General features: G+C 37.8%; 1 protein-coding gene across 3 annotated transcripts in view; it reads left to right on the top strand.

Annotated features, from left to right (window-relative positions):
* Positions 1-26351, top strand: part of NAALADL2 (N-acetylated alpha-linked acidic dipeptidase like 2) — a 406364-nt gene that overhangs the window by 363393 nt on the left and 16620 nt on the right. For all 3 annotated transcript variants that reach the window (XM_088171014.1, XM_088171013.1, XM_014871509.2), the window contains one exon: positions 20072-20165. In XM_088171014.1, the coding sequence (XP_088027140.1) occupies positions 20072-20165 (94 nt within the window). The remainder of the gene's footprint in view (positions 1-20071; positions 20166-26351) is intronic.

The following is a 26351-nucleotide window of genomic DNA, read 5'->3' as shown; positions in this document are numbered from 1 at the left end:
GGACTTTTCCTTTAACACTATTAACAAGCCTGGAAAGGTTTGACAACGAGTTTTACACCAGCTCTGTGAAGTCTCCTGATTTGTAATCTGGTTACCCAGCACACAGAACATTTTTTAATAATTGACTCTAGAAATTCACCCATTCCAAGCATCAGCAGCAAGCAGATCATACAAAGCAGAAAGATTGAACTCTTAGTGAGAAAAACATATTTTTATATCTGCTCCATCACTAGTTTTCATTTAAAATGTCAGCAAAGTGAAATGCAGTTAGTTTGCCATGTCAGAGGTCACACTGCATGAGGTGACAGCACAGTAGAGTGCTGCAGAGTTCCTGGGAATTTCTGCATTCCTCTTCAGCTGGTCCATGGGAACTTCCTTCTGGAAGAAAGAGCTGGGATCCTGCAGCAGTGCTCTGCCCTCAGTCAATACTCTTATCTTGGCATAAAAACTAATAGTTCATGCAGTCTCCAGTATTAACAGTTGCCATTCCTAACAGCTCTATTGTACTACAAAAAGCCCAACACAATAATGAATAAGAGATTATAAAATTATATGAGCACATTAAGACAGCTATGTCTGTTGGAATGGAAGATCTGATACGAGGAGCTGATTAGCAACTGTTGCAAATACAATAAAAACAGAGCTGCATGAAAGAATGTGAATAACAGGAGTGTGTCTTTACTACATGACTGGAAAGGAAGGATTAAATTTGAATTTAAATGAACACAGCCTGAAGAATATCCTGAGTTAAATCACTAGAATTTTGGAATTAATAATTTTCACATAGCTAAGAAATGCTTTAAGATTGAATATCTGGTCTCCCTGGCCAGTTCAAATTTGAATACTATTTATCTTTTATGAAACTGTGATCCAAGAAAAATACTTCTCAGCTAGGAAAAGAGCACATAATGAGAAATACGTGATGGAAGCATTGACTGAACCCCTCTATGCAGCACAGTTTGATTTTGGGGTAATTGCAAGGTGAGGTTGGGCCTTTACATAAATATCATCTTTTCTAAAAGTGATGAAGAAAATGGGCCCACAGAAAGATTCTGTCTCAACTGACATGAGCAATATTCTTCTGAACTTGGAGTTCCAGCCAGTACACTGCTTTTGATTGACATATCTAAGGGAAATTTTAAGCTTTTTTCTTCCTTTTTTTCTTGAGATAAACTGAGCAAACTTGCAGCTGACAGGATCTCATATGAGATCCTAATGAGGCAAAGAGAATGAAACATTTCTTTTTATGCTGAAGTGCCAAAACTGTAATGATATTGCATCATAGTTTCCAAAAAAAATTACAAAGATAAAAAATCTTGCTTGTAACTCAATAGATATTTTGCATAATGTAGTGGACTGAATGCTGAATGTTGAGGAAACGAGTTAATCAGAACTTTTCTGTCTCATCTCTTTTTTTCCTTTTTCCACAAGAGGTTGAGAATCTTCCATTAGGTTCCCTTACTCTTCCGGGAGGAAAATCTCTGTCCACAGTAAAATCTCACAGGACAGGGGGGAACCAATTATTGGCAATATGGAACTATTTCTAATTGTGTTCTAAGTAACAATTTCTTGTTCCAGATAAAATATGCTATAGATAATTTTTCAAGTGCTTATCTAAACCAGACTATCTCAGAAACTCTGTGTTCTCAATGCTTCATTTCTATCTCTTCATTTTAAAATTAGCATTATCCTAAATTAGTAAGTTATTTGCTCTTCCAAACAGTACACTATATCAATGAAACCCCACATGAAAAAATAGCTAAATGTGGAAAAAACTAAGTAGTCCAAATATGAAGTAGACTTTGCTAAAGTAGCAAATTAAAAAAAAAAAAAAAAAAAAAAAAAAAAAAAAAAAAACAAGAATTTCACTTACTTCAAAACATCCTTCACTGGAAAAATTTTTATGATTCAATTTAAAAAAACCAAAACATCAATTATTGAAAATTTATTTTCAAAATTTCCCATTTTGCCTTGTTATAGTTAACAGTCAGTGCAATGCTGGCATGGTTGTTCTTTACCCCACTCGGGATATTGCCATATTTCTTTGGAAGGCTCCTCTTCCTCTGATTTTCTGTTGAAAATTGGATCACTCCTGCTTCATGTCTAGAGGTTTGAAACCCCAAACAAAAATACTGCAGCATTCTTCTGTACTGTGCCAGAAGTCAACTCACAAAACTCAGTCACAGCAGCAAAGGAGAGCAGTGAGCTGACAGGGCTTGGGTTGGGAGTGGATTTTAGGAAGAAATCCTTCCCTGGGAGGGTGGGGACCCCCTGGCACAGAGCAGCTGTGGCTGCCCCTGGATCCTTGAATGTGTCCAAAACCAAGTTGCCCAGGGCTTGGAGCAACCTGGGACAGTGGAAGGTGTCCCTGTCCATGGCAGGGGGTGTTACAAGATGAGCTCTATAAAATATTTGATTATGGTCTACTGTAGAGAGATTGTTTTTTTCCAAATTACAGTGTGAAGTTAACAGAAAAGATGAATTTCTAATGGGAAAATTCGATTTCAAATTTTGTTTCCTGTTAGCTGGCACATTTTTTAATTGATCTATATTTGCTGGAGAAGGACCAGGATACTCTAGAGCCACGTTTTTCTTAGTACAACAGAAGCAAACAAAAATAAACCTTAAGACACCTGGGTACAGCCAATGTCTGAATCCACAGCAAGTACTGTTATCTCATCATGCCATTAAAATGATTAAAAATTACCAGTCTATCGTTGCCTAGGTGTCACAAAAGAATTTCAGCTTGTTTTTTCTTTGGTTTTTTTTTGTTTTGTTTTGTTTTGTTTTGTTTTTTGTTTTGTTTTGGTTTTTTTTTTTGGTTTTTTTTTTTTTTGTTTTTTTGTTTTTTTTTGTTTTTTTTTTTTTTTTTAAGCAGAACTCTGAATCATGCAGTTTTTCTGCTCTGGTTGCCTCTACAGTCACCATTTTTCCAGGCCACAGTGCAGGAGAGTGAAGGCTTTGATGAAGGTGCTTGGTGGGTGCCCTTCAGCCCCCATGAATGTTCTGCTGGCAGATGTGTCCTGTGGATGGGAGGGCCTTGACTTTGGTCTTACTCAGCACTCGTGTCCTGGCAAGAGAAATTAATTTCTTGCTTGCCTAAGAAAACAGGTTCTTACACTGGCAGGAGCACCCAAATTCTCACAAGCCTTGGACAATTGTGTTGCAATTACATAACAGAAGACAGAGGCTACATGGGCATATTTTTAAAAACTGAGCTCTAGTTCCAAAATAGAGAGAGATAAATCTGTGTCCCATATAATATCCTATGCAGTCAGCCTGTCCAGAAACAGGTGGTGTGTTGTTGTTAATGATTTGCTTTTCATTTTCCATTCCTATGCACAGTAAATTGCTGGTAGGTTTTCCTGGTGGACTTTTAAGAAGGGAGATCAATACTTGCAAATTCATGCAAAATTTTTAAAATAGCAAGCTCTTAGAAAATATTACAGCGCCTAAAGTTGCATCCCAATATATTCTAAACTGGATCAGAAACCAAAGGAAGGAAGTGAGAGTCGTAGTGAGGAGCATAAAAAAAGGAAACGCGTGGGTTTGATCAGTACATTCAATTTTTTCTTTTTTTCCCCTGCTTATAGTTCAGCTATGTACTTTTATTCTGTTCTAACATTTGGAGGGGAGAAAAAGAAGCAGAAATGATAGCAAGAATTTTGTGGTTTTCAGTAAATTGGGTTCTCAGTTATCGTGCTTCTCGAGGTATTTTATCCAGTAACCTAGTCCTGGGTTAGGGATAATTTTGCTACATAGTAAGAAACTGTTAAATAAACCTAGTGGGCGTGCAGCTGGGTAGGTTTTGGTTTTGTTCTCTTTTTTAAATGTCATCAAGAAACATTTCTTAAAGGCTTGTAGTCTCTTCATATTCTATGATGTTCATTGTGTCACTGTTAGAAGCAGGATGATTCTATTTGCTGCTTGTGCTTTCTTTGCCTTAGTTACTATTAAGGCCTACATCTGACTTAAAGATAATTATGAGCATATATGAAATAAAAAACTTGAATTGAATCAGTGGAGAATGAATACATCCTTAATGTATCACTCAGAAAAGCTGTGACATATGCTGGTGAAATATGTTTCATTTAATGAAAAACCTTCAAGTTTTGTACATTTCTGCTTGAATTGCTTCACTGATGTAGATCATAGAAGTAGAGTTTGTCTTGTGGGAATACTGTGGGAACAACAAAATACACCCTTTACTTGTCATGACTTTCTGGTATCTTGTTGAAAGCTATTTATATCCTCATGCCTTTTATTGCATTTAAGGAAAGGGGATTTTAGTGGAACATCTTAGAGCTTTTATAAGGAAAGGACATAATTGGCCAAATGAACAGTGTCACAGTCCCCACTGCTGTACAGCATTAGTCTACAAACCTTGGCAGTGATCATTTCCTGGATACATGTCCTGAACATACCAGGAAAGACAATTCACTGTCACACACGAATTAGACTGAAATCACTGTACTTATTGCTGGAGACTCAATCTCCAAATTCGTGTCTGAGGAATCCACACAGCACTGCAGATATTATAACCTGGTTGTACTGCCTGTCTTTTTAATTTGCCTACCTACAGCATCTCATACTGGCTGCAAATGTTCTGTGACACTGCAAAACATCCCCACTGTCAGGCCAGGAGCTGGGCTCCTTGGCTGTGCCTAAGGGTGCCTTGTAAGCAGAACTCTCCAGAAGCTGCTAAAGAGCATTTTTCATATTCTTACTCCCCTTTATTTCTTCCTACTTTCATATTGTCAAGTGTAATCGTTTAAAGGTGTGTAAATTGCTTTCAGAGGATTGAAATATATAATACCTTGCATAATCACGTTTGTCTTCAGTACATTACTTGCAAGTTGTGTTCCAGACCCTTATAGTCTCACCTTAATTTTTAAATAGCAGCTTCAAAGGGACATAACACATAGAGAACCTTCCTCCAGAATAGCCCTACACTGTGAAAGATTGTTTTAATTTAATTTCCCTGTGAACAGCTTAAGGTGCAAATTTAATTTCTCTGTAAACAGTTCAAGGTGTCAACTTGCTTTTGTTTTTGTTTTTTAGGGGGTATGTTTGTCCACAGTCGTTTTCAGGGACTCTGTGCATTTCTGTTGGAGGCTGTTGGCAGGGTATTAACCTGAGGGAGAACTCTACTTCAGAGCTCAGCTTTTTCTCCATTAGGACACAGGTCTTGTGTGTCACTCATAGGAGAAATATGGAAGCAGTCATGAAAAATTGGAAAGTAAACAGGAAGAAATACAGTCATTTGATTTACTGGCTGACACTTGTCATTTTTAGGAGGAGGCAAAGAAAACAGTGAATTCCCAAAGGCTGTAAGAGTTGAAAAGTACTTTTAGAAAAATTCTATTCTCAGCTTGGACAGTTCCCTAAATTTTCATAGAAACTATAGTAAACATGTCCTTTTTATTAAGCTAACTATTTCTACCAACTTTGGAGTTTTATTTGAACATGTGAAGCAATGCAGCCTTTTTGGAGGGAAAATAACCAATGTTTAGTACTTACACAAGGGAATTATTTTTCTAACCTGACTTTGAGTCCTTGTTCATTCATTGAAATCTTTCTTAATTAGAAGAAGAAAAAAATACAGTGGTCATTCTTTCTTCTCACTCTTTGCATGAGCATTTCAGAGCTACTTCAACTTAAGCTAAGAAACTCATTAGCAAAGTTCTATGAATTTCTAGTTTTTGGATGTATGATTTTCCTCTATTTTCTGAAAAACAGAACAGTACTGCTGTAAAATCCTGCAGTCTCCTCTGATCCGTAATTGTGTTTCTTGGGCTATTTTTACCATAATTTCCTTAGCTGGAGTGGACTTTCAAGCTTCCATTCTTGTATGACTAGGTAAGTAATAAAATTACTGAAGTGTGACTTTGAGAATGAGCAACTGATAACTTTAAATTTACTGCCTGTTCCAATAATCTTAGTTTTCAAAGTGTCTCAAAAGGCAGCCTAGGAGTCTTGCTTTTAGTGTCTATGTAGGCAATACTTGAGATGATCTTGAGCCATGTGGTTTTAATAGGAAGATTTTTAATGTTAAGAAAGAAGCTCTTTCTCACTTTCAGTTTGGTTGGTTTAGTCCACTGAGTTGTGTTGCTTTTCTTGCTAGCCTTAGTGGTTTTAATTCAAAGAAAGTAATGAAGAGAAAAATGCAAAGCACATCCTTTACACTGCTAAACAACCACAGTAATATGTTTAGAAAATGTATTGAGCTGCCTAATCCAAAGCTCATGGAAACTGAATGCAGATTTATAGCAATGGGATGTAATTAGGCTTTGCTGACTTTTTTTTTTAACCCTTGTGAGTTAAATAAGATCACTTTTCCTGAGAAGCAGATAGTGAGGGAAGGGATGACAATACCAGAACGAAGAGCCAAGGTTGTCCTGGTGTCCACTCACATCTTTGAGCCAATAGTTCTTTTGAAAGATTATTTCAAAGGTCAGCATCCATTTTCAGAGGGGCTGGTGGCACTGACAGATAAGCAGTGTGGCATCTTGCTGACTCCATCCCTTTTAGTTACCAGCTTTATTTAGTTCCTGCCAGCTCACCTGGGGTGGGGAAACGCATGCTCCAGTTAACATCCCCAGCAATACAAGAGGATTCTTTTTAGCAGACTAAAACCCAAAATCAGTTTTAGATTTTTTGTTTGTTTGTTTGTTTGTTTTTTTTCAAGTCAAGTTTCAGTCACACTGAGCAGTAGGACAAAAGACTGTGGTAAGATTTCTGCTGAATTTTAAGGTTTAGAATAATGCTTGTAGGTAGTGCAGACAACTACACATAGGTTTTTTATTTGCATTAGTCTAGACAGACTTTGTGACATGCTGACTTTCTTTCCCCTCGAATTCAGAATGAAAATAAAATACCATGGATGAGATACTGTGAACCATTATGATAACTCACACTAATTGAAGTTAGATTTCAGGATTTATGATTTATCTCTGCTCATTAGATTAAACTAGAGAACTTTGAGGTCATTTAGTCCATTTGTGCTGGTACAATATACTCACTTCCTTTCTTCCTAGGTTGTATTTGACTACAAAGAGAAAAGCCATGTTCTGCTTTATTTGATGAACTGTTCCATAATCCAAAATGACTTTTCACAAAGTTTTTATCCTTCTCTTGTTCAATGAAAATAGTTTTCCCTTAATTACATCACTTTTGGTTGTTTCTTTTAATTTTTACTTGGAAACTTGAATTTCCTGTAACTACTGTGTTCTTAATTTCTTTGGAAAAAGAATCCTTTATTTTGAGATCAAAGAATTCTGATATACATTAGCACTTTAATTATAAGCTGCAGAATGATAACTGAATGAATAGGGTGAAGGCTTTTTTAGCAGGGCTGACAATTAAAAAGGCTTTTGCATGACTTGCAGCTTCGCCTTTTTTTTGTTGTTGTTGTTAAATATGGCTATTATTGTAAATGAAGATTAATAATCACTAATAGCTGCTGGCTCTCTTAATGCAATATTCTGCACAAATAAACCCTTCAGCTTAGATAGTGCTGGTGCCCCCCTTCATGTCCCCTCTTTTGCAAATGTCAGTTGTAACTTAAGCAGAGTAAGCAGAAAATTAACTCTGTCTGCAGTCAAGTTTAACCTCTGTCTCAGGGACACAAGGGTTTAGTGCAGACAATTGCTGGAGGACTGAAGGTAAAATAAATATTAGCAAATCAGCATAATATAGTGGTCTAATCTAGTATTGTGTCTGGAGTCTGCTGTTCTCAGAGTGGAAAATTTAAACATTTGGGAATGGACAGATGCAGAGATGCCTCCAGACTCCCTTGGGAAAACCCTGCTGACTGTGACCCTCAGCAGGACCCAACTAGCAGTGCTTAAAAACTGCAGGCTGTTTAGCACTGTTTCCAGTTTTCCTGTTTCAAATATCTTGAGAGGTCAGTACTGATAAAGTGAAATGTAGTTTAAGTGGTGTTAGGCAGCTTGGAGTTTGTCACTTGTTGCCCACTCATTTTGCCTAATGAGTGAATTATAAAATCTGTCATTTTATAAAATTTGTCTATTTGTCTATTTTTTTTGTCTTTAAACACAGTGCTAAATATGCATTCTGATCAATTCTTCATTCTAAAAATGTCCCATATAATTATTATTGGATGAAGCTTGGATGAATCTATTGTTCATTAGGGTTCAGAATCTTGCAGCATTATCCTATACCCAAAAGATCAGAACAGTTCCTGGAAGGCTTTTAGTTTTTCTGAAAATACAATTAAAAAAACTTTAAAATGTGTCTTGTGTTTTTGATGTATGATGTAGACATAGTGCAATATCTTCTAGAAATTTCACTCTGATATCAGAATTCTTTTGAAGATGATTTTTATTGAGTTTAAAGCTATTCAGAGTACATCAAATGCCCATACACATTGTCGTTCTACTAGCTGAGGGAGGGGAAATTCTCAGTCTAGGAAGTCATATTGTATTTTTATGTACAAAAATTAATATTATCTGTAATTGCATCTATCTTCAATTTTAACATATGGAAGAGTTTTGAGATGAGTTTTTCTCTGATCTGTGAATTGAAGTGCACTTACACACGGACATGCCTGTATCACTCTGGATGCTCCAACTCATTTATTTGTTCACTCTGGGTCAGTGCCATTTTCCACGGCACTTTTTCAGTTTGGAGAACAATTTATTTGGAATTTTACATAATATGGAGGAATTATGCTGAATGCACACTGATTACAGTATACTAAAGGACATTTTAGGATTCTGATAAATTTTCATTCTATAGAATTTTTTAAATTCCATCCTTTTCTCCCTGGCCTTGTGATCAAACCTTTTCTCTGCATTGTAATTGTCTCTCGTCTTGACATATTTGCCTTGCAAGTCTTTTTTCATCCTGTAATCCATCTATAGTGTTATGTCAAAATTATGTTCCTCAGCTGTCCTTTTAATCTTCCCTTCTCCTCTTTCAGACATTGTCCAGGCTCTTGTGATGTTCTGCAGCAAATTCCAGCTTGGTTTTTTTTTGAAATTGTTTGCTTTTTCCAGACTCCATCTCTTTCACTCTCCAGATTGCTCAATTATTTCCTTTTCATTTTACCTCTCACTAAAGTGATCAGATCTTCACCCTTGTTGTATTTATATTTGGGATGGCAAGTAGTAACATTTCCTGCAGTACTGTAAGATTAAATTATTTTAAAATGTGCTTCTCTGTGTAATACTTGCTGTTTCCATCAGATCATGCTGCCTTTGTCCCTTTAATACAGAACCCACCTAGAGATACTATAGAATGAAAAGGCCATCATAATTTAATTATTTTAGTAACAGGTATATAATTATAGGCCCAGATATGCTAATAAATCTCAATTTTACCTTCAGATACTTTGAGTTTACAGCTAGGGTTGCTTATGAATTTCAAGGGCTATTCTATGATCTGAGTTTCCTTTCTCTGTTTTATATAAATATTCTGTAATGGGAAAGATTATTTATTATGTCTTTACTCACTGTTTTTCAGGGACAAGTTATAAGGATGAGGGAGTTTCTTTTTCAGGTAAAATGGCAGTCTCAGGAACATGCCAGCTAATTATAAAACACTTCAGTAAGTTCATCAAACTCACCTGGGATTTCCTAAGACTCAAGGAGTTTGTCAGACTTGGCATTTCCCCCAAGCCTGAGGGGAGGTTGCTCAGGCCAAACACATTCATCTTTAATTAATGTTTTATTTTTAAAAATAAAACAAGCAACCTTACCCCACCTTTATTTATGAAGTTATACTGTTTAATTACAGATCTCCCTTTGAGGCTTAAATTTCCCATTATTACTGTAAGTCAACCGATTACTTCTTATTTTAGTCACAATGAAGATTTCATGTTCTGATATGAAAAACAGTGGGGAAAAAAATCACAGAAATTCCGCCTTTGAATTCTGATACTAGCAAGAAGATTAAATACTTTTCTGGCTTGGTAAATCCTATGTAAGTAAATCCAAGAGCAGAATCTAACCCTAACTGAAGTAATTGCCTAAGAAGGAAATTGAGCCTCTTTGGGAAAGTTGCAGCAAATATTGGTGTCTGGGGGTAGAATTCTCCCCGAGGTGGAATGTGCCTTTTAATGGTGATGGGTCTTCTCTAGGAGCTCTCTGCTGCAGCACGATGTATTTGCAGCTTCCCTGGGATCCTCAGCTCTGTGGTTCACTGGTGCCTCTCCCTCAGGGCCAGTCTGTCGTGTTTAATGAACTGTCAGTGCTCCAATCCTGACTGATTAGAATGACCTAAGAGGAAAAATTTGCTGTACCTTTGCATCAAGAGGTGGCAAGAGAGAAAAGAGCAATATTTTCTCTGTATAACTATTAAATATCTCAGCTTTTCTGAGCTGGAGAGGATAGGGAGACTTTAATGTGTAACGTCATTAATCTTTCCATAATGCCTATGCTGCTGAGAATGCTGAATTGACTGTCCAAGTGTGACAAGTTCCTCAAGGAATTGTTTCCTCACCCCATCGTGGATGATTTTCTTCAGGTGTTTCAACTCCTAAATTCAGTTTCTTTCTTTCATTGTCCCTGGTTCTCCCTGAATTCTAGGACTGGCTGCTGCCTAGCATATCATCTTCTTTCAGTATGGCCACTTAGAAGACATAATTGCAAATAAAATTTGGGCTAAACAGAAAATAGTTTGAGGCTCCTCTAGTAGCATTTCCTCATCTTCATCTCACAATCTCCATAGTCAGGTCTGACTCATTTTGAAGGTCGTGCAATGCAAAATTGAAGGATGGTGGTATATTAATGCATCTCAGTGTCCTGATATCATGATCATTAATGTTGAAAAAGTGTATAAATGAAATTGAGATAGATGAGGAAAAGTAGAAAAATGTATTGTCACAATAATGGAAGAAAAATAATAATGAACATCAAGGAGAATGACTGTTCGGTGCTGAAGCAGATTATATGCATTATTTTAATTAAGAGTGCTTAATAGTACATATGGTTTCCCTTGAATAATAATTGCATACTGATGAAGTATGATTAGAGACTTTTTTTGGAGTTCAATTAAATCAAATCCATTTCTGTAAAAGGAGAGTGATTAAAAAGATGATATCAAGGTCTAAACTGAAGGCTGTGGTTGAAACTTCCTATTGCAGATTTCTTTATTATTGCATTCCTCTGATGACTATTATCTAGTTTTTAACAATGCCACAAGTTTCAGGCCGAGTCCTGTAGATTCAGCAGAAGAAGTGGCTTTACAGATCAAACAGAAACTTGGGCAGTACTTGGATGTCCTTGAATATGTGATCCTGGGATTGTTTCCAGTCTGGGAAGACTCTTGGTTCTTGCATGTAAGTTGAAGTGTGTGAGGAGATACTCTGATTAATTAGGGCTGTAAGGCAACATACTGTTTCCTGGGCTGATCTGTTTCTGTGGAGAGCTTGTGAACCTGTGATGAGATGCAGACTTGCACTGCTGCTTTTTTTATCTGTAAGTCATTACTGTCTGCCTTGGAAGGCTCTGAGACCAGCAGGGCCCAGCCAACTGTCTGGCAACTGCTCACAAAATTATCAATTATCTTGTTGAGTCCCATCATCTTGAGCTTTGATTACCCTGTGAGTGAGGAGGGCTGGTTGTGCTAGCATCCTGATTGGTGTCCCAAACACACACATAAGGCAGGGAAAGGGAATGATACTCATTAACTGGGAGCAAACACAGGGAAGGTGTCCAGTGGCAAGGGAGATGGTGGTGTCCAGGCTCTTAATCACAGCCTGGTGTGTGTTTTCATGAGAGATTGGTGTCCAGACTCTTGATCACAGCCTGGTGTGTGTTTTCATGAGAGATTGGTGTCCAGACTCTTAATCACAGCCTGTGTTTTCATGCCAGTCCACAGGAATCTGCGCTGACGCCTCTTGTCTGTTATTCTGAGATGACTTTCACTTTCTTTACTTCAAACTTCTCTTTATAACAAAAAAAAATCCCTTTTTTGTGCTTAAGCATGTGCACTGATATCTACCTGCATGTTTTACCCTGCAAATGTCTTTATTACACATGCAAATAAAGAAAAGCAAGCTATGTGGTTTTGGTTTAAGGTAGCTAACATCTGTCCAAGATGCAATTTCTGTACATGATCATTGTTGGAGATCTTTCACTCTGATCTATGGAGATAAATTTTGCTTCATATTTCATTATATATTTCTCTTTGTACCAGAACAATAGTTAAATCTGTTTCCCCAGGACTGCCTTTAGCCAGCTCTAGGCAGCTAACATTGCTTCTTTAAAAAGGATCCAGCTTTTTAAAAAAGGATCCAGCAGAGGAACTGCTTCCCTCTCCTCTTCCACACCTGAAGAGGGGCAAAGAATGAAAGAATCTGAGAGGTCTTTTCCTGTGCAGTGATGGTACCTGGGTTTATGGGAATGCAGTTTGCAAATCATTCTGATTTAAAGCAAATTTTTCAGTATCTGTCACCCTCAGAGTCCGCAGCTGGGAACCAGAGCAACCTGGCTCTAACATTGGAGCTAAAAAAGAATTAACACTAGAGCAAAATTTTTCAATTCTCTATAAGAAATCTAGCATGGGAATTTGTAAAGATGTAAAGATTTGTATTGTCATGATGTGGCCTCCTCAGCCAGAGCTCAAGAAGTGCAAAGACCATTCTGCTACATCCTTTTGCATGCTCATAACCATTGCACACTGGGGAAAATCTGGCTAACTCTTTTTCCTAAGGTTTTAATCTAGTGGCCCTTCTAGAAGTTAATTCAACACTGTCTTTGCACGCAGATACTATGAGAATTTGACATGCATAAATATGAAATAGATGACTAGAAAGTCATCTCGGGATTATTGCTGCTTGCATTTATGTGCTCCACAGCTGACTTCCTGGCTTGCTGTGTAAGCAGTAACCCTGTGCAGACAGAAAGTGGCTCTGCCTCAGCCCCAAACAAACTGGGTTGAGCACAGGTTCATGTACACAGTGCCAAGCCTAACTCAATAAAGCCATTATCTTGGAAGTGAGTTAATCATCCCTCTTCTCTGCCCCTGAGGTAACAAGAGCATGAGAACTGCCAAAAATGGGCCAGGCTCTGTGCGAGGAACAGCATGATGTGGATGGAAGGGTAGGAGTGGAAAGAAACTCTCCATCATGTCAAGGAGCTAAAACCCAGAGCATGGGGAATCATTCTTCACTATAAATTAATGCAATTTAAGATACTTTTTAAATAGAATTGTATAAAATCCTGAGTTGGAAGGGATCTACAAGGATCACTGAAGTCCAACTCCTGGGACAACCCCATAAGTCACACCATGATATTAGAAAATTCACATAAATGCATTTAGATACACCAAAAAAAAAAAATATCTCCATATACTTATAATCTGAAAAGCAGTAATTTCTACATGTACACAAAAAGCTAAGCACAGGTAAGTAAGGGTCTCTTTTTTGTTCAAGAAACTGAAAGTAGTGATGTGAATGATCACTCCCAGCTGGGAATGAAATCCATACAAAATGTACTTGCACTGCTCTAAGTGCTGTATATTACTAAATTGGCCAACACATTCAATTTTAAGCAAATTAATCACTTAAGAGGATACTTTTGACCCTAATTTATCAGTGCCTCAGAACCTCATCATGAATCGTGTAGAAAACATAGTGTATGATCAGGTGAATAGAAATCTATATTCCAGAGCCAGCCCAAGCCACCACAGTTCTGGATTATCTCAATATTTTGGGGATTCCTAGTGCTGTGTGCCACCCTAATACAAACAGTCAAGTGCTGCTTGCTGTGTACAGGTTACCTGAAGAGAGGGAAAGTCCATGTTTTATTCATAATCACTTTTATTTCCTAATCAATATTTTCTGTGCTAAGAGTAAATAAAACAATATTAAATTATTTAGGGGGTGGGGGGATGATGAAATAAAGTATTTAATATTTGCAAGACCTTACACTTTCTTTTTTCAGAAATAGATATTTCTTATGAATTACTGTGGTCTGGTTCACCTGCTATTGCACAGACTCACCATAGTCCTTTCTCAGAGAGCCCTCTACTGTCCTGAAATACAGCATGTTCCATTCAGTGTCTGATACCCCAAAATATCATTTGATCTGCAGTGTCAATACATGCCCTGGTGCCAAGGCAAATTTCAGTAAGGGGGGGAAAAAACCCAAACCAAAACAAGAAACAAGCAATAAACACATGGTATTACTGAATATTTAAGAAATTTGAATTTTTGAAGTTTGACAACTTTAATGCAAAATCAGATTTCTGTTTCTTTGCCTAATCATGGGAATGTGGTTTTCAGAAAAATAGAAACTCAGAGAACTAGTTGTTTTCTCATGTTCCTGCCTCTGATTTTTCTTGTGTGAATCAGTTGACTTTTTTGGAAGGTGATGAATACAAAAAAAAAAAACAAAAAGGATGTGTAGACTGATTCTGCAGGAAATTTTTCCACAGTAAATTGAGATCCCACTATTAAAAATGCTCATTAATTTATCATGACTCTCACGACTGCTGCCATTCATCTGGTAACACTAGGTGCTGAAATTGTTATTGCCAGGGAACCACAGATTTCATTTAAATAGACTCAATTTCTCATGTTTAATTAAAGAAGTCTGACAACATTAAGGAAGTTGAGTGGATAGGGGGAACCAGAAGAACGCATATTCATGAAATTTGCCTGTATTAATAAAAATATTTATTCAGTTTTGCTGGGGGGAGGAGGTGGGGAAGGCTGATTATTTTAACATTTGAGTTTACTAATGCTGTTGTTCTGAGAGGGGATCTTAATATATGCAGGTATTAATTCCTTATTTACATGGATGCTGAGGCTGAAGGTGTTGTTTCTAATTGGTTTAATGTCAGAAGATCTCAGCAGGTCACTCTGCTCATCAGTATGTGTGGGAAGAGAGACCCTTGCTGCAAAAGATGAACACCTGAGATCAGATAGTGCAACAGTCACAAAAGTTAAACCTTTCCACTCGCCTTAACAAAGGAAAAAGAGGAAAAAAGCATTATTTTCAACAGTGTTACTGATACCCCTAAAGAGCACAGAATTTTGCCATGATCTTTCCTCATCCACAAACAAAACCTGGGTAATGTATGAAGGGAGAGGTGCCAGGTGTGAGGGCAAACGTGACTTGAGAAGAATAATGCTGATATCAGAGGAAGTTGAGGCTCAGGGCTGCTCAGTCCCAAGGCTTGTTTGGCTCTGTACTGGGCAGTCTTAGGGACAGGGGGATGTCGAGTCTAGCTGAGGATCTGCACAGGTCTGCCACATTACCATGTTACATTACCTCTCCTCTCACATGGTTTTGGTAAATTAGCTGCCATGTGTGTGCTGGTTTCCTCTGGAAGTGCACAGGTGTCAGTAAAGTGTTGTTGACATGCACAGAATAAAATTTTAAAAGTATGTTGTGGAGGCATAGGGCTTGAAATGCAAAGGAGTTGCTGCTGCACAACTCAGGTTTCAAGTAGCTGAGCCTAATTCTTTCCAGCAGGTAAAACTAGAGTATGGCACTGCTGACGACTGTTTACAGAAGGATAAACGTGGCAGTTTACCTGATTTTTAAGTTACGTTGTTTGTAACTTGGCATATGAAGGGATCTGAGATGTCTGTTTAGATTTTAACACTCCTAATGTAACTAAAAATGTCCTAAAGGCTCAGCACTTCCACCCACTGAGGTTTGCATAGCACAGGCTGGATACGGCACAGTTTCAAATTTCACTAAACAGAAAACACCCAAAAAGCCCCAAGACTGGCATGTAAAGTTCTGTGTTAAAGAAACTGCCTGCACACTGCATGCTGATGTTTATTCTAGCAGATTGATCTCTCTCACGCATAATATTTTCATATCTTCATATCCACTAAATATGTTTTAATTTTATTCATCTTACAAGTTTCTGCTGCTATGGCAGAATGGAGGATGGGTGGCCCTGCCTGCCTTGTCAGTAAAACCAGACCATCAGACTAACCAGCCCTATAGACTGGCCTTGCAAGGCAGGCTCAGGAACAGCCTGGCCCCAGAGCAAAACTGCATCTGTGTAAGAGAGACTCTGTGGAGCCTTTCACATTTATCCAGCCTGGGCTTAAAGTATTCATATATTTTAAAAAATTGAATTTGTATGCCAGCAGACATGCTTTATGTTGCTAGTAGGCAGCTTGGATGTCTGAGGAAGAAAGTTGTCTTGAGCATTGAGTTTAACTCCCTGAGAAAACAGCTGTGAAATAGAAAAAAAAAACAAACCCAACCTGTGATGAATCCCCCCAAACTCCACTTGATTTCATTTCCTTATTTGCATTGTAAAACAGCTAAAACGGTGAAGTATATTTATAATTTATATAGAGGAACATATTGTGTGTGTTTAATCCAGGTATTTTTTTTATGTCACAGTCTTTTAGAAAGTGTTGTGGAACATTCACTTGATGTTGCTGAAAATTGGCTTTTATAATCAAATTAGGCTCATAGATAGGTAGAATGGCAAGAATGCACTGAAGGAATAGTTTGTAAAACTCTGGAAGAGAAAAGAACCTTCAACTCATTTGGAAATGTCATGTGATACTGAATCATCTTTAACACCAGCATTTTTTTGAAGTTTGTGGTTTTTCTTTTTGTCTTTTGGGAACTACACAGTATCAAAGAAGTTAAGGCAGGGACTGCAGTTATTTCCTTCCTACAAAGATGTTTATGCCTTAAGGTAAAAGACCTTGACATAATGTTGCTTTGGTATAAACCTATTTTAAATATTCAGATTTTTTTTTTTTTTTTGCAGTATGCATAGAAACACAGAGTGGTTTGAGTTGGAAAACCTTAAAACTCATATTTGAGCTTTGCCATGGGCAGGGACACCTTCCACTAGCCCAGGTTGCTCCAGGCCAAATCCAGCCTGGCCTTGGACACTTCCAGGGATTGGGCAGCCACAGCTTCTCTGGGCACCCTGTGCCAGGGCCTCCCCACCCTCATAGAGAACAAATACAGTATAACTCTACAATTATTGTTACATTTTATATTAATACTTATTTTTAAAGCTATTGGAAGTTCATCAAATAAATTTTAATTTACCAAAAAGCACCTTTCCCACACTCAAGTGCAGTGCAAGTGTTAGTCATTAGTTTTTCATTTTTAAAAAAAGAGAATCATTATGGGATGAATAAGCATTTGAACTCTAAGATCTTTTCTTAGACTTGATAATTGTGTAAATGTTACATCAATTATTGTGTGTATTGTACATGTATTATGTATAATTGCTATTTGAGAAGTTGTCATTAGTGTTTTAACCACTTCAGTATGGGAATAGAATCAATCATGCTGCTTTAGCTTTTCACTTCTTGAGAAAATTGTTGTCTTTACTCTTTGCTAAATTATTCTTGCATTTAATAATTCAGTAGTCAGTCTGATGCATTTTTCACCTGGGAAAAGGGGGCTGAAGCTTGTCTTTATTTTCCATGTATATTCAGTGTTGCGCTCAGGGGAATGGTATATCCAAAAATAAGACTATAAATAAGAAATCAGTAGCCTTTTCTGTCTTGCTGCTTTATGTGAGTTTGATATATGCTTCTGCAGCATTATTACTTACTCTGTTCAAATCAATGCTCTGAGCTTTCCTTTACATGATTGATTTCTTCCAGATTAGCCCATGAAGTACGTGATTTAATAAACACCATTGCTACCTGTTTGCTAACACACAGATGTCTGCAGTGTTAGACAGAGACTATAAAATTTCTAAAAGTGCTTCAGTCAGTCATAAGATTTGGATGGTATCACTTTATTTAAGTAGGAAAAAGAAAACAGATTTGGTCTGCTATAGTTGAAAGCAAACTAAAATTCCTTGGAAGAAACAGAAATAAGGAAAGAATTTATAAAAATGAAGCCAGATTCTGCAGGAGATAATGATAAAAAGGAAAGTTTCTTACTAGGGAATTGTCCTTAAATACCACTTTCCTGCTTCACAAAAGAAGGATTTTTTTCCTGTCTTTTGTGCTCTTAAATATTGTGGTAATAGATTGTAAATTATCAGCAGCAAGGTATAACTGTTGATGTCCCTTTCTAAAATACCTATGAATATGTATTTGTATTAGCATTTATGAAAGTTTTATCAGAAATGTTTAAGTGTTTTGAGTGCTTTGGTGCTGTGCTGGGGTTCAGTGGGTGTGAGGTCCCTGTAGAATACCTGCTTTGTATTAGGATGTTATTTCAGTGTCACAGTTGCTCATCTGCAGCAAGTCACAGGGTGCTCATGTTCTGGGCAATACATGTTGCAGGACATGGAAAGATTTTGTGTGGCATTTGGATATTTAGAACCAGATTTTTTACAGTTGCTTATGGCTGGATTCTGTGGACATGGTTTAGGTACATCTTGTACAGGTTTTAGTTTGCTCTAACAGTTTCATTTTTTTGGCTTTCCATAGTACCTCTGTGATATCTCTGAGACCAGTGTTTTTTAAAGCTTTCCAGACACTTTTGTGTATAATCACTGATAGATATTGTAATGGCCTTTGAGCATTGATGGCTTGAGGAACTGGGAAGTTTCTTCATAAGAAGTTACTGTGTAATACTTTAACATAGCTGTCCAGACACTGTCTTTTTTAAGTTCACTCTTAGTTCTTTGGTTTTCCTGATAATGGCCTGACATAACATTATTCCTCCCTATATTTTCTCTCTCAGTATAAGGTAGGGTTTTTTTCTTTGTGCCTTCTGTGATATTGTTTTCTCTAGAGGTAAATCTCCATAGCTTCAGAGCACATCTGTGCTCAGATGTGGGCTGCAGTCTGGTGTACAGCGTGTTCCCTCCATCTCTGTACCCAAACCAGTCTGTGACCAGGTCATTTCTCCTGTGCTTTCTGAGAAATGTTGTGAGGTTCTATTAATCTTTCTCCAGGAAACTTGTATTTCTGATATTACCCTGCATTCATCCACTTTCCTGGGAGATGGTTTTCCTTTTCAATTCCTGTGCTATTGTTTTTAATATTACTGAGGCTTGTTGTCTTTTCCTGCTACTTTCTATTGTAAAATTAAAAAGCTACTTTTGGCACAGAAACTATCATATTGCTTTTGAAGGATAGATATTATTCTTGCTCCCCCAACACCTTGGGAAGAATTGTACAATATGATTCTATTCAGACCACATTTTTATCAACATGGTCACCATCACCTGCAGCCATCATTCCATTTTAGAGCACAGCCTTACAGGTATTCTTTCCCTTTTTGCAATATCAAGATATGAAGAAGATGAATGAAAGTTTCTTGCATGTTTTTGTCAGTGTGTTTTTATAGCTCCCATGAACAGTGATCGACTTGGCAGCCTGGAGACTGAAATCCTCTGTTTAATCACAGCTAGGTGTAGTTCAGCAGAAAGATGTATTTCTATACACAGCCACTGTAACATGTCTAAGCCTCGAGCTGGAGAACTGACCTTCTGTAAGCAGAAAAAAGCTCTCAGGCCACTCAGCCCCTGCCTTATCTGTGAACTGTTCAAAAAGAAGCATTCATGCCACTGAGTTTTTGTGACAGGTGCTGATGTCTAGTCTGGATTGGACCGAGGACTCTCTTTGGGGAATTTCTTTCCCTGAGTAACTGGGAGAAAACAATGTTCTATCCAGTCAGGAATTGGTACATCTGCGTGCATCAAGCTGTCACATAACACTTCAAAAGGCAGTGGGTTTTCAGGTCAGCTTGCATTCAGCCCTAGGCTTGATCTTCTGATCATTAGTGTCTGTGATTCTTTATTTCAGTTGTGAAAACTCTCAAAATCCAATAGCTAAGACCAGAGAACTAGGTAAAACTGAAAACTTCGTCCCCGTGTTTAGAGTATTAAGATATTTTATTTGGAAACAAAGCAAAGAGGTCCTTCAGAGAATCCTGCAGCATCCTAGGTCCAGAGAAGACACTGCATAGAATTCTTGTGTGTGGTCATAAATTGTATTCTCTGAACATTTTGCAATGTTGTATAGAAAGGCAAGGGCTCTGGTTCTATTCTTTTACGTAAATATGTGCCTATGGGGTTTTAATCACATTTCTCTGAAAATACAATGTAATGAAAACATGTGCTATTCCAAAAGAAGTGCTGGCTATTAAATCTGCTGGAAATAATTTGTCTGGGTTTTGGTTCTTTTTGTGTTTTTCAGCTAACAGGACAAGTGACTTTGCAAATTGCCACTGATCCAGTTTTGCCATTCAATGCCCTCGACATCGCATTGGAAGTTCAGAACAGTCTGAAAGGTAATTTTCATTAGAGTAATATTGTTCCCCATTAATACGGGGAGGGGGGAAGCATTATCTAGTCCCTGATACGTAATTTCAATACTTGAATAATAGCCAGTGATTTTACTAGTTAAATAGGGTCATTATACAATGCTGAATAAAATGCAAGTTTTGTTGCTAAAGAAAGCCATAAACTTCTTATATTTCTTCTGATGTTACTTTGTCAATTAAGCAATACAGGTTACCTGTAATGTCATAAGACCATTGAAAAATATTTCTGTTTATAGGTTTATGAAACTCTCAAGTTGCTCTTAAATAGAGAAGTAAGTTCTATAAAATCACACCCGAACTCCACATATCCTTCAGCAAATTGTGAGATCATATCTCAAATGTAAAGACTTTTTGTAATCTTAAGGTGCTACCCCTGCATTTCATTCACTCCCTACACTATAAAGCACCACTTTTCTGTAACACATTCTCATAGAAGTACAATACCTTTTCTTTAATCTTTGCCATCCATCATTGTGAAGATGTAGGAGTCAGTAGGCAAGTATTGGTCTGGAATCAGTGAGCAACTAAAAAGACAAATAATTTTAGCTCTGTTGTGCCACATAAACATTGGTTTAGTTCAGCCTAAACACAGCGGGGGATGATCATCAAATGAAAAGTGTGGCTCAGCTGGTATTCCTCCAACTGAACATGAGATATCTTCTATTGGTCTTCCTTTTTCTTTATTTTGAGTAACAGGAAATGTTGATTTAAACCGACTTTTTTTCTCTAACTTCGGTTAGATCATTAATCTCTACCATTTCATTGGAGAGAAATTATTTCCTAGGCTATAGGGCCAGCAGGATAAATCTTCTCCCAGATATTCACTTCAGATTTATGTTTAATGATTTTTGTCATGGCTTTCATGTCTTGTCTGTCTCTAACTTGTATAAAAGAACAGTTTCTTTTCATTTTGGAAAACATTAAGACAGTGGTCCTTCTTCAGTTACTTAACTGAGAAGTTGTGCTTTTTCTGTGTGGCTCAGGAGTTTATTCATTCTTCAAAAGATTTTATGTTGTCCAAACTTCCCAGTTCAAAGTTGGAATGTCTTAGTAAGCTCTTTCCTTCTCCAACTCCATGCAAACTGTAATTGTAGAAAAGGTGAAGGTAAATCTGCATGACATGTAAAATATTTGTTCATTAGGCTTAATTTGGTGCCTCTGGGATCTGGTTCAGCCAATTCCTTGAACAGAGATTTTATTGCCCGTTGGACTTTCTCACATGCTTGAAGTTAAATTTTGTGTAAACATTTGAGTCACTGTTTTGCAGCCTCCTGAATGCACTCACAAAAGGTTGTGTATACCTTGATACTTGTTAATACTGCATTTATTTACATCTCTAAAGGATTTAACTCTGTAATGTGGTGGTGTCTGTACAATTAGCTCTGCTAAATTCCATGCATTTCACAGGCCATTTCTTACATTCAGGATGGTGTGGATGGCAAGTTATGTCATCCCCAACATGTTCATACAGCTGGTGGCCTGGTCCTCAGAAAGATGGGGAAGAGGCTATAAGTGACATGTGTTCTTTCCCCTTGCTCACACCAGAACTCCTGGGAACAAACCACTGCTTTTGGGTTTCTCTGAAAGGAAGGATTGGGGCTGGAGAGATTTATTTTTCTTCCTCTGCTGATGATCTGATGTTTAACAGGAAACCTTGTAGTCATAAATGATGGGAGGTGGGCATTCCAAAATTGAAATCCAAGTGCCCAGGGCTAGTCAGGCTGTTGCCTGTCTGTTCACAGATGTGATATTTTAGACAAATTCATAAATAAGTGGCTGCTTAGAATTTTCTCATTAGCTACATCTTGCAGTTGTGTGGGATTTGTGCCTTCCATACATTTAAAATCAAGACCCGTTTTAATTTGAATCAAATACATTAATATCTTGCTAGGCCTTGTATCCTATGAAAATCCAATTTATCTTTTGAGGTAGGGTGCAGACAAGATGTCAAATCTGGTGTGTGAGTGATACAAACAGTGCTTTTAAGCACTCTTGTGTTTCATATGTATATGCAAGTAAAAATGTACAATCATTTGTATGGAAGTGTTTTGTATGAATACTAACATTTTTATCCAGAACATATTTGTATTTTTGTGCTGGAAGCTCTTAGCACTGTGCTCCTTGTAGCCTGTGTTTAAAATCTAGTGTATGTTACAGCAAGTTTCAGGAGTTGATGATGGAGATTCTCAGGCATCTCTTTAGGATTAAAAGCACTTCTGTACAAGTTCAGCCACCCAGTTTACCAAAATAAAGTCTGCCAGGTTGGTGGTGTCTCTTGCTTGGGTGCTGTTGAAGCTGATGTCATTTATTACTGCCAGTCACTTGGGCTCATGCAAAGCTTTTAAAATCGGTGTCTGTGCCCCAGCTGAGTTGTGGCTGTGCAGCACCAGGCAGGTGAGGTGAGACCCCACTTGTGGCTGTCAGCACAGGCTGCTGGAGCAAATTGTGGCCAGCTCTGATAGGCACTGGCTGAGAGGGAGAGGCTTATGAAGACAAATTAAGGAGGGATGAGATTTTCTGGTTTTCCAAGAGCTGTGATTTAAAGCTCTGTGGCTGATGCAGTGTCAGCTGTGTGTGAATTCCTATCAGTTAGGCCCTTTCTTCTCCCCAGAATGGATGTTTTACAGATGTTACAGCAGCTGAAGTACTTGGGGTGATAATAGTAGGCGGCAGTAGCAGAAATTTCAAATAATCTGGTTTACAATAAGTCATTCCCGGGGAAGTCTGCCTGACTTTCCACAGCCCTGTCTTTACCCATACATTTCAGAACATCAGGCTGAATTCTCTGTCCTTAGAAAAATCAATAGAGAAACATATTTCTCTCATTCACTTGATGGCTGCATGCTCATTGCCTACAGCTATCTGCTGTTCTTCAGCTTGGCATCATTTTACCTGCTTGACTGTATTTCCCTGATCATTTTGGGTGCTTTTCAGAGTTATTCTCTCCTCCTCTCTGTAATGTTCAGAAAATTTCCCTCTTTACTGTTCCCACCCTTTATTCTTGACTGTAATAAAGGTGAAAAATGCAAATCTGTATATAAGAGAGAAATATCTCTTTTGTCATGAGACACTGGCAGCTTGTCTTCAGTATCCATTCAAGGTTATTATGTATTAGTACCTTTCTTAAGCCTTTAAAAAAACAGCCATGGAAAAACACATTTTCCATTGACAAACATTTAGTTCTGAAGGGCAAGAATGAGTATCTGTTCTGTGTTATTAGGCCATAAGTTTCAGCAGCTCTGTGTAAAGTCATTGATAACTTCATAGAATCATAGAATAGTTTGGGTTGGAAGGGAGCTTGTAGAGGTAATTTAGTCCAATGCAGTGAACAGGAAAGTCTTCCAGTAGATCAGGATGCTCAGATCCTCATCCAACTGAATGTTTCCAGGATGGGGTATCCACCACCTCCCTGGGCAGCCCAGTGTTCTACATCCTCATTGTAAAAGATCTATTCCTTTCCTAGTCTAAATCTAATCTTTTGTTTTAAAACCCTTACCCCTTGTCCTATTTCAAAAGTTTGTCCCTAATTTTCTTATAAAGCCCTCTTTCAGTATTGAAAGAGCACAGTAAATTCTCCCTGGAGCCTGCTCTTCTCCAGGCTCCTGGGTTGACATGCACATAGTAAAATGTCACAACATTCCTCTTTAACGTAACTTCTTTGAGAAAAGTCTTGGAGCAACACCAGATTAGCTTACTTGGGCTACAGCAGTCATGGTAGCAAAATTGAAGCTGATGGCAACACAGTCTTTGCACTAGGGATGTCTGTGGATTTGTGTTTCTGCCCCTTTAGGGTTCTTCCTACAAAGCTTTCCCATTCAGATTTTCTACTGCCAGGTCTGCTTATCCTATTTTGCAGAGCATGAAAAATTTTCCTAGTGAATACAGCAGCACATCATAGCTGATTCAGAATTTGCAAGCTAATCAAAACCTGGAGCATTTTCTTTCTCTCTTACATGCAAACACATGTTCACATATATGGTAAGCAAGCATCATGCCTTAAAATGCTGATTTGTGCTCCCTTTCCTCTAAGTAATTGTAGGCAAGTACTTTCATAACAGAGGGCACAAACACAATTTAAAAATGTTAAATCCCTAGCTGTGCTTTTCATAAGAGCAATCAGTTACACAGGGAAAAGCTATTGTATTCGGTGTCTGTAAAAATATCTATTTGGTGTAACTTGTTTCTGAATAGGATCCAGTTACATTTAGCAAATGCAATGAAATTCAACAGTGTAATTCCCTGATCAAGAGTGCACATGCTCTTGAGTCACTTTCCTGTGTTTGCAATTTTATTTTTATAGCAACTAAACAACTAGCTTAGATGATTCATCATGATTCACGCAGGAGACAAAAGGACAAAATACAAAATATAATAATGTGGCATTGTTTTCTCTTAAACAAGGTAACACTTGTGCTTGATTTTCTCTGTAAAAGCATCACAAGTCCTTAAGACATCATTAATTAATGCAGGGTTTTCTTGAAGAATCATTTGCCCTTCCATTCCCATCTTCTCAGCCTGAAAAAAGCATAAATCATTTTTCCTTGGTGGTGCAGTTCAGTGTGATGTGATGCCTGTTCTGTCCTTAGTTGGCTGAGGTAACACTGCCCATCCTTGAAGGTTTTATACTGAAGCATTAAAAAAGGGCCTGGGTGTGTGTTTTCGAACAAGTACTCGTTTAGAGAGTAAAACAAAGAGTTGTTTCAGGGGCTGTGGACAACAAGTGAGAGCATTTACAGGATTTTTATGTTTAAAAAGACAGTCTTTTGGCTTCATTTCCAAATGCAGAAAGATGGATTTTCCCTTTATCTCACCTTCCCGATTGAAAAGACAAAGCTGAGATTTGCAATTGTTTACATAAGATTCAGGATAAAAACTACAAAAGTTTTATGTTACTTGGAATACAAAGTGCTTTGCTGAAACCAAAGGATTCTTTCTAACAGGGTGAATTTGAACATTTCCATATGGACACAAGTCCCAGGATAAGGTATGCACAGTGCCTGCATTATGTACTTGAGAATGGGAAGTTCTTCAGCTGCACAGGATGTTGATGCACCGGAGATTTGAAAATTAAGGATAATTATATTTTGCAAATAACTTAAATGTGGCAAGCTTATATGCTTGGAGAATATTTTTCTGAGGCATCAACCTAACTTGATCAGAATTTCAATTACTGCAGACTCAGAGAGATACCAGCCCTTTATATCAAGATACCAGCATGCCTGTTATCCATTCTGCTTAGGCAAAGGTGGATTGGTCAAGTGTCATTAGCAAAGGAACCTTGTCCCAAACCAGGGCAGACATAAACCATCTTCTCTCACTCCTGTTCCCCCAGGGAACATTCATTCTGTTCATTGTTGAAATTCTTCTTGATATCTCAGGAAATCTGACAGTTTCTCTCACTCCAGCATCTTGTCTCTGTGTATTCTGGATCATTTCACGTTTTGCTAGATTGGAATGTGCTAGTCAGCTGAATGACAGGAGTATATGGGATCTATGAACTTCATTTTCCTTTGCTGGAATGTATCCAATAGCAAATAGTTTTTTCCATATGAGGGGGAGAATATATTACATTCAGGCACTTCCTTGGATTTCTTAGTTATACCTGTTTGCTTTTCCATTCCTATTATGTGCTCACCTTTCAGACTCCAATCATGAATAATTTGAGAAATGGATTGGTGTTTGTCCTGATTTTAACTAGAATAGAGTTAATTTTCTTCCTAGTAGCTGGTACTGTGTTTTGGATTTAGGATGAGATGAAGGTTGGCAACTCACTGATGTTTCAGTTGTTCCTTGGTAGTGCTTACCCTGAGGACTTTCCAGGTTCCCATGTTTTGCCAGAGAGGAGTTAGAGGAAGCTGGGAGGGAGCATGGTCAGGACAGCTGACCTGAGCTGGCCAAAGGGGTATTTCATACCAGAGAACATCATGTTCAGTTTAAACTGAGGTGGCCAAGGAGGCTGATTGCTGCTGGGGCCAGGCTGAACATGGTCAGGCCAATAAAATTCCTCATCACTTGTCTGTCTTGGGTTTTATGTCTCTCTTTTGATGCTATATTGTTACTATTATTATGAACATCATCCTCATATATCAATTATTAAACTGTTCTAATCTTAACCCATTGGTTTTCACTTTTTGATTTTTTCCCCATTCCATC

This window comes from Sturnus vulgaris, chromosome 10 (assembly GCF_052056855.1).
Source record: "Sturnus vulgaris isolate bStuVul1 chromosome 10, bStuVul1.hap1, whole genome shotgun sequence".
Lineage (NCBI taxonomy): Eukaryota > Metazoa > Chordata > Aves > Passeriformes > Sturnidae > Sturnus > Sturnus vulgaris.
The sequence above is the reverse complement of the archived record's forward strand: the minus strand, read 5'-3'. Positions and strand labels throughout refer to the sequence as shown.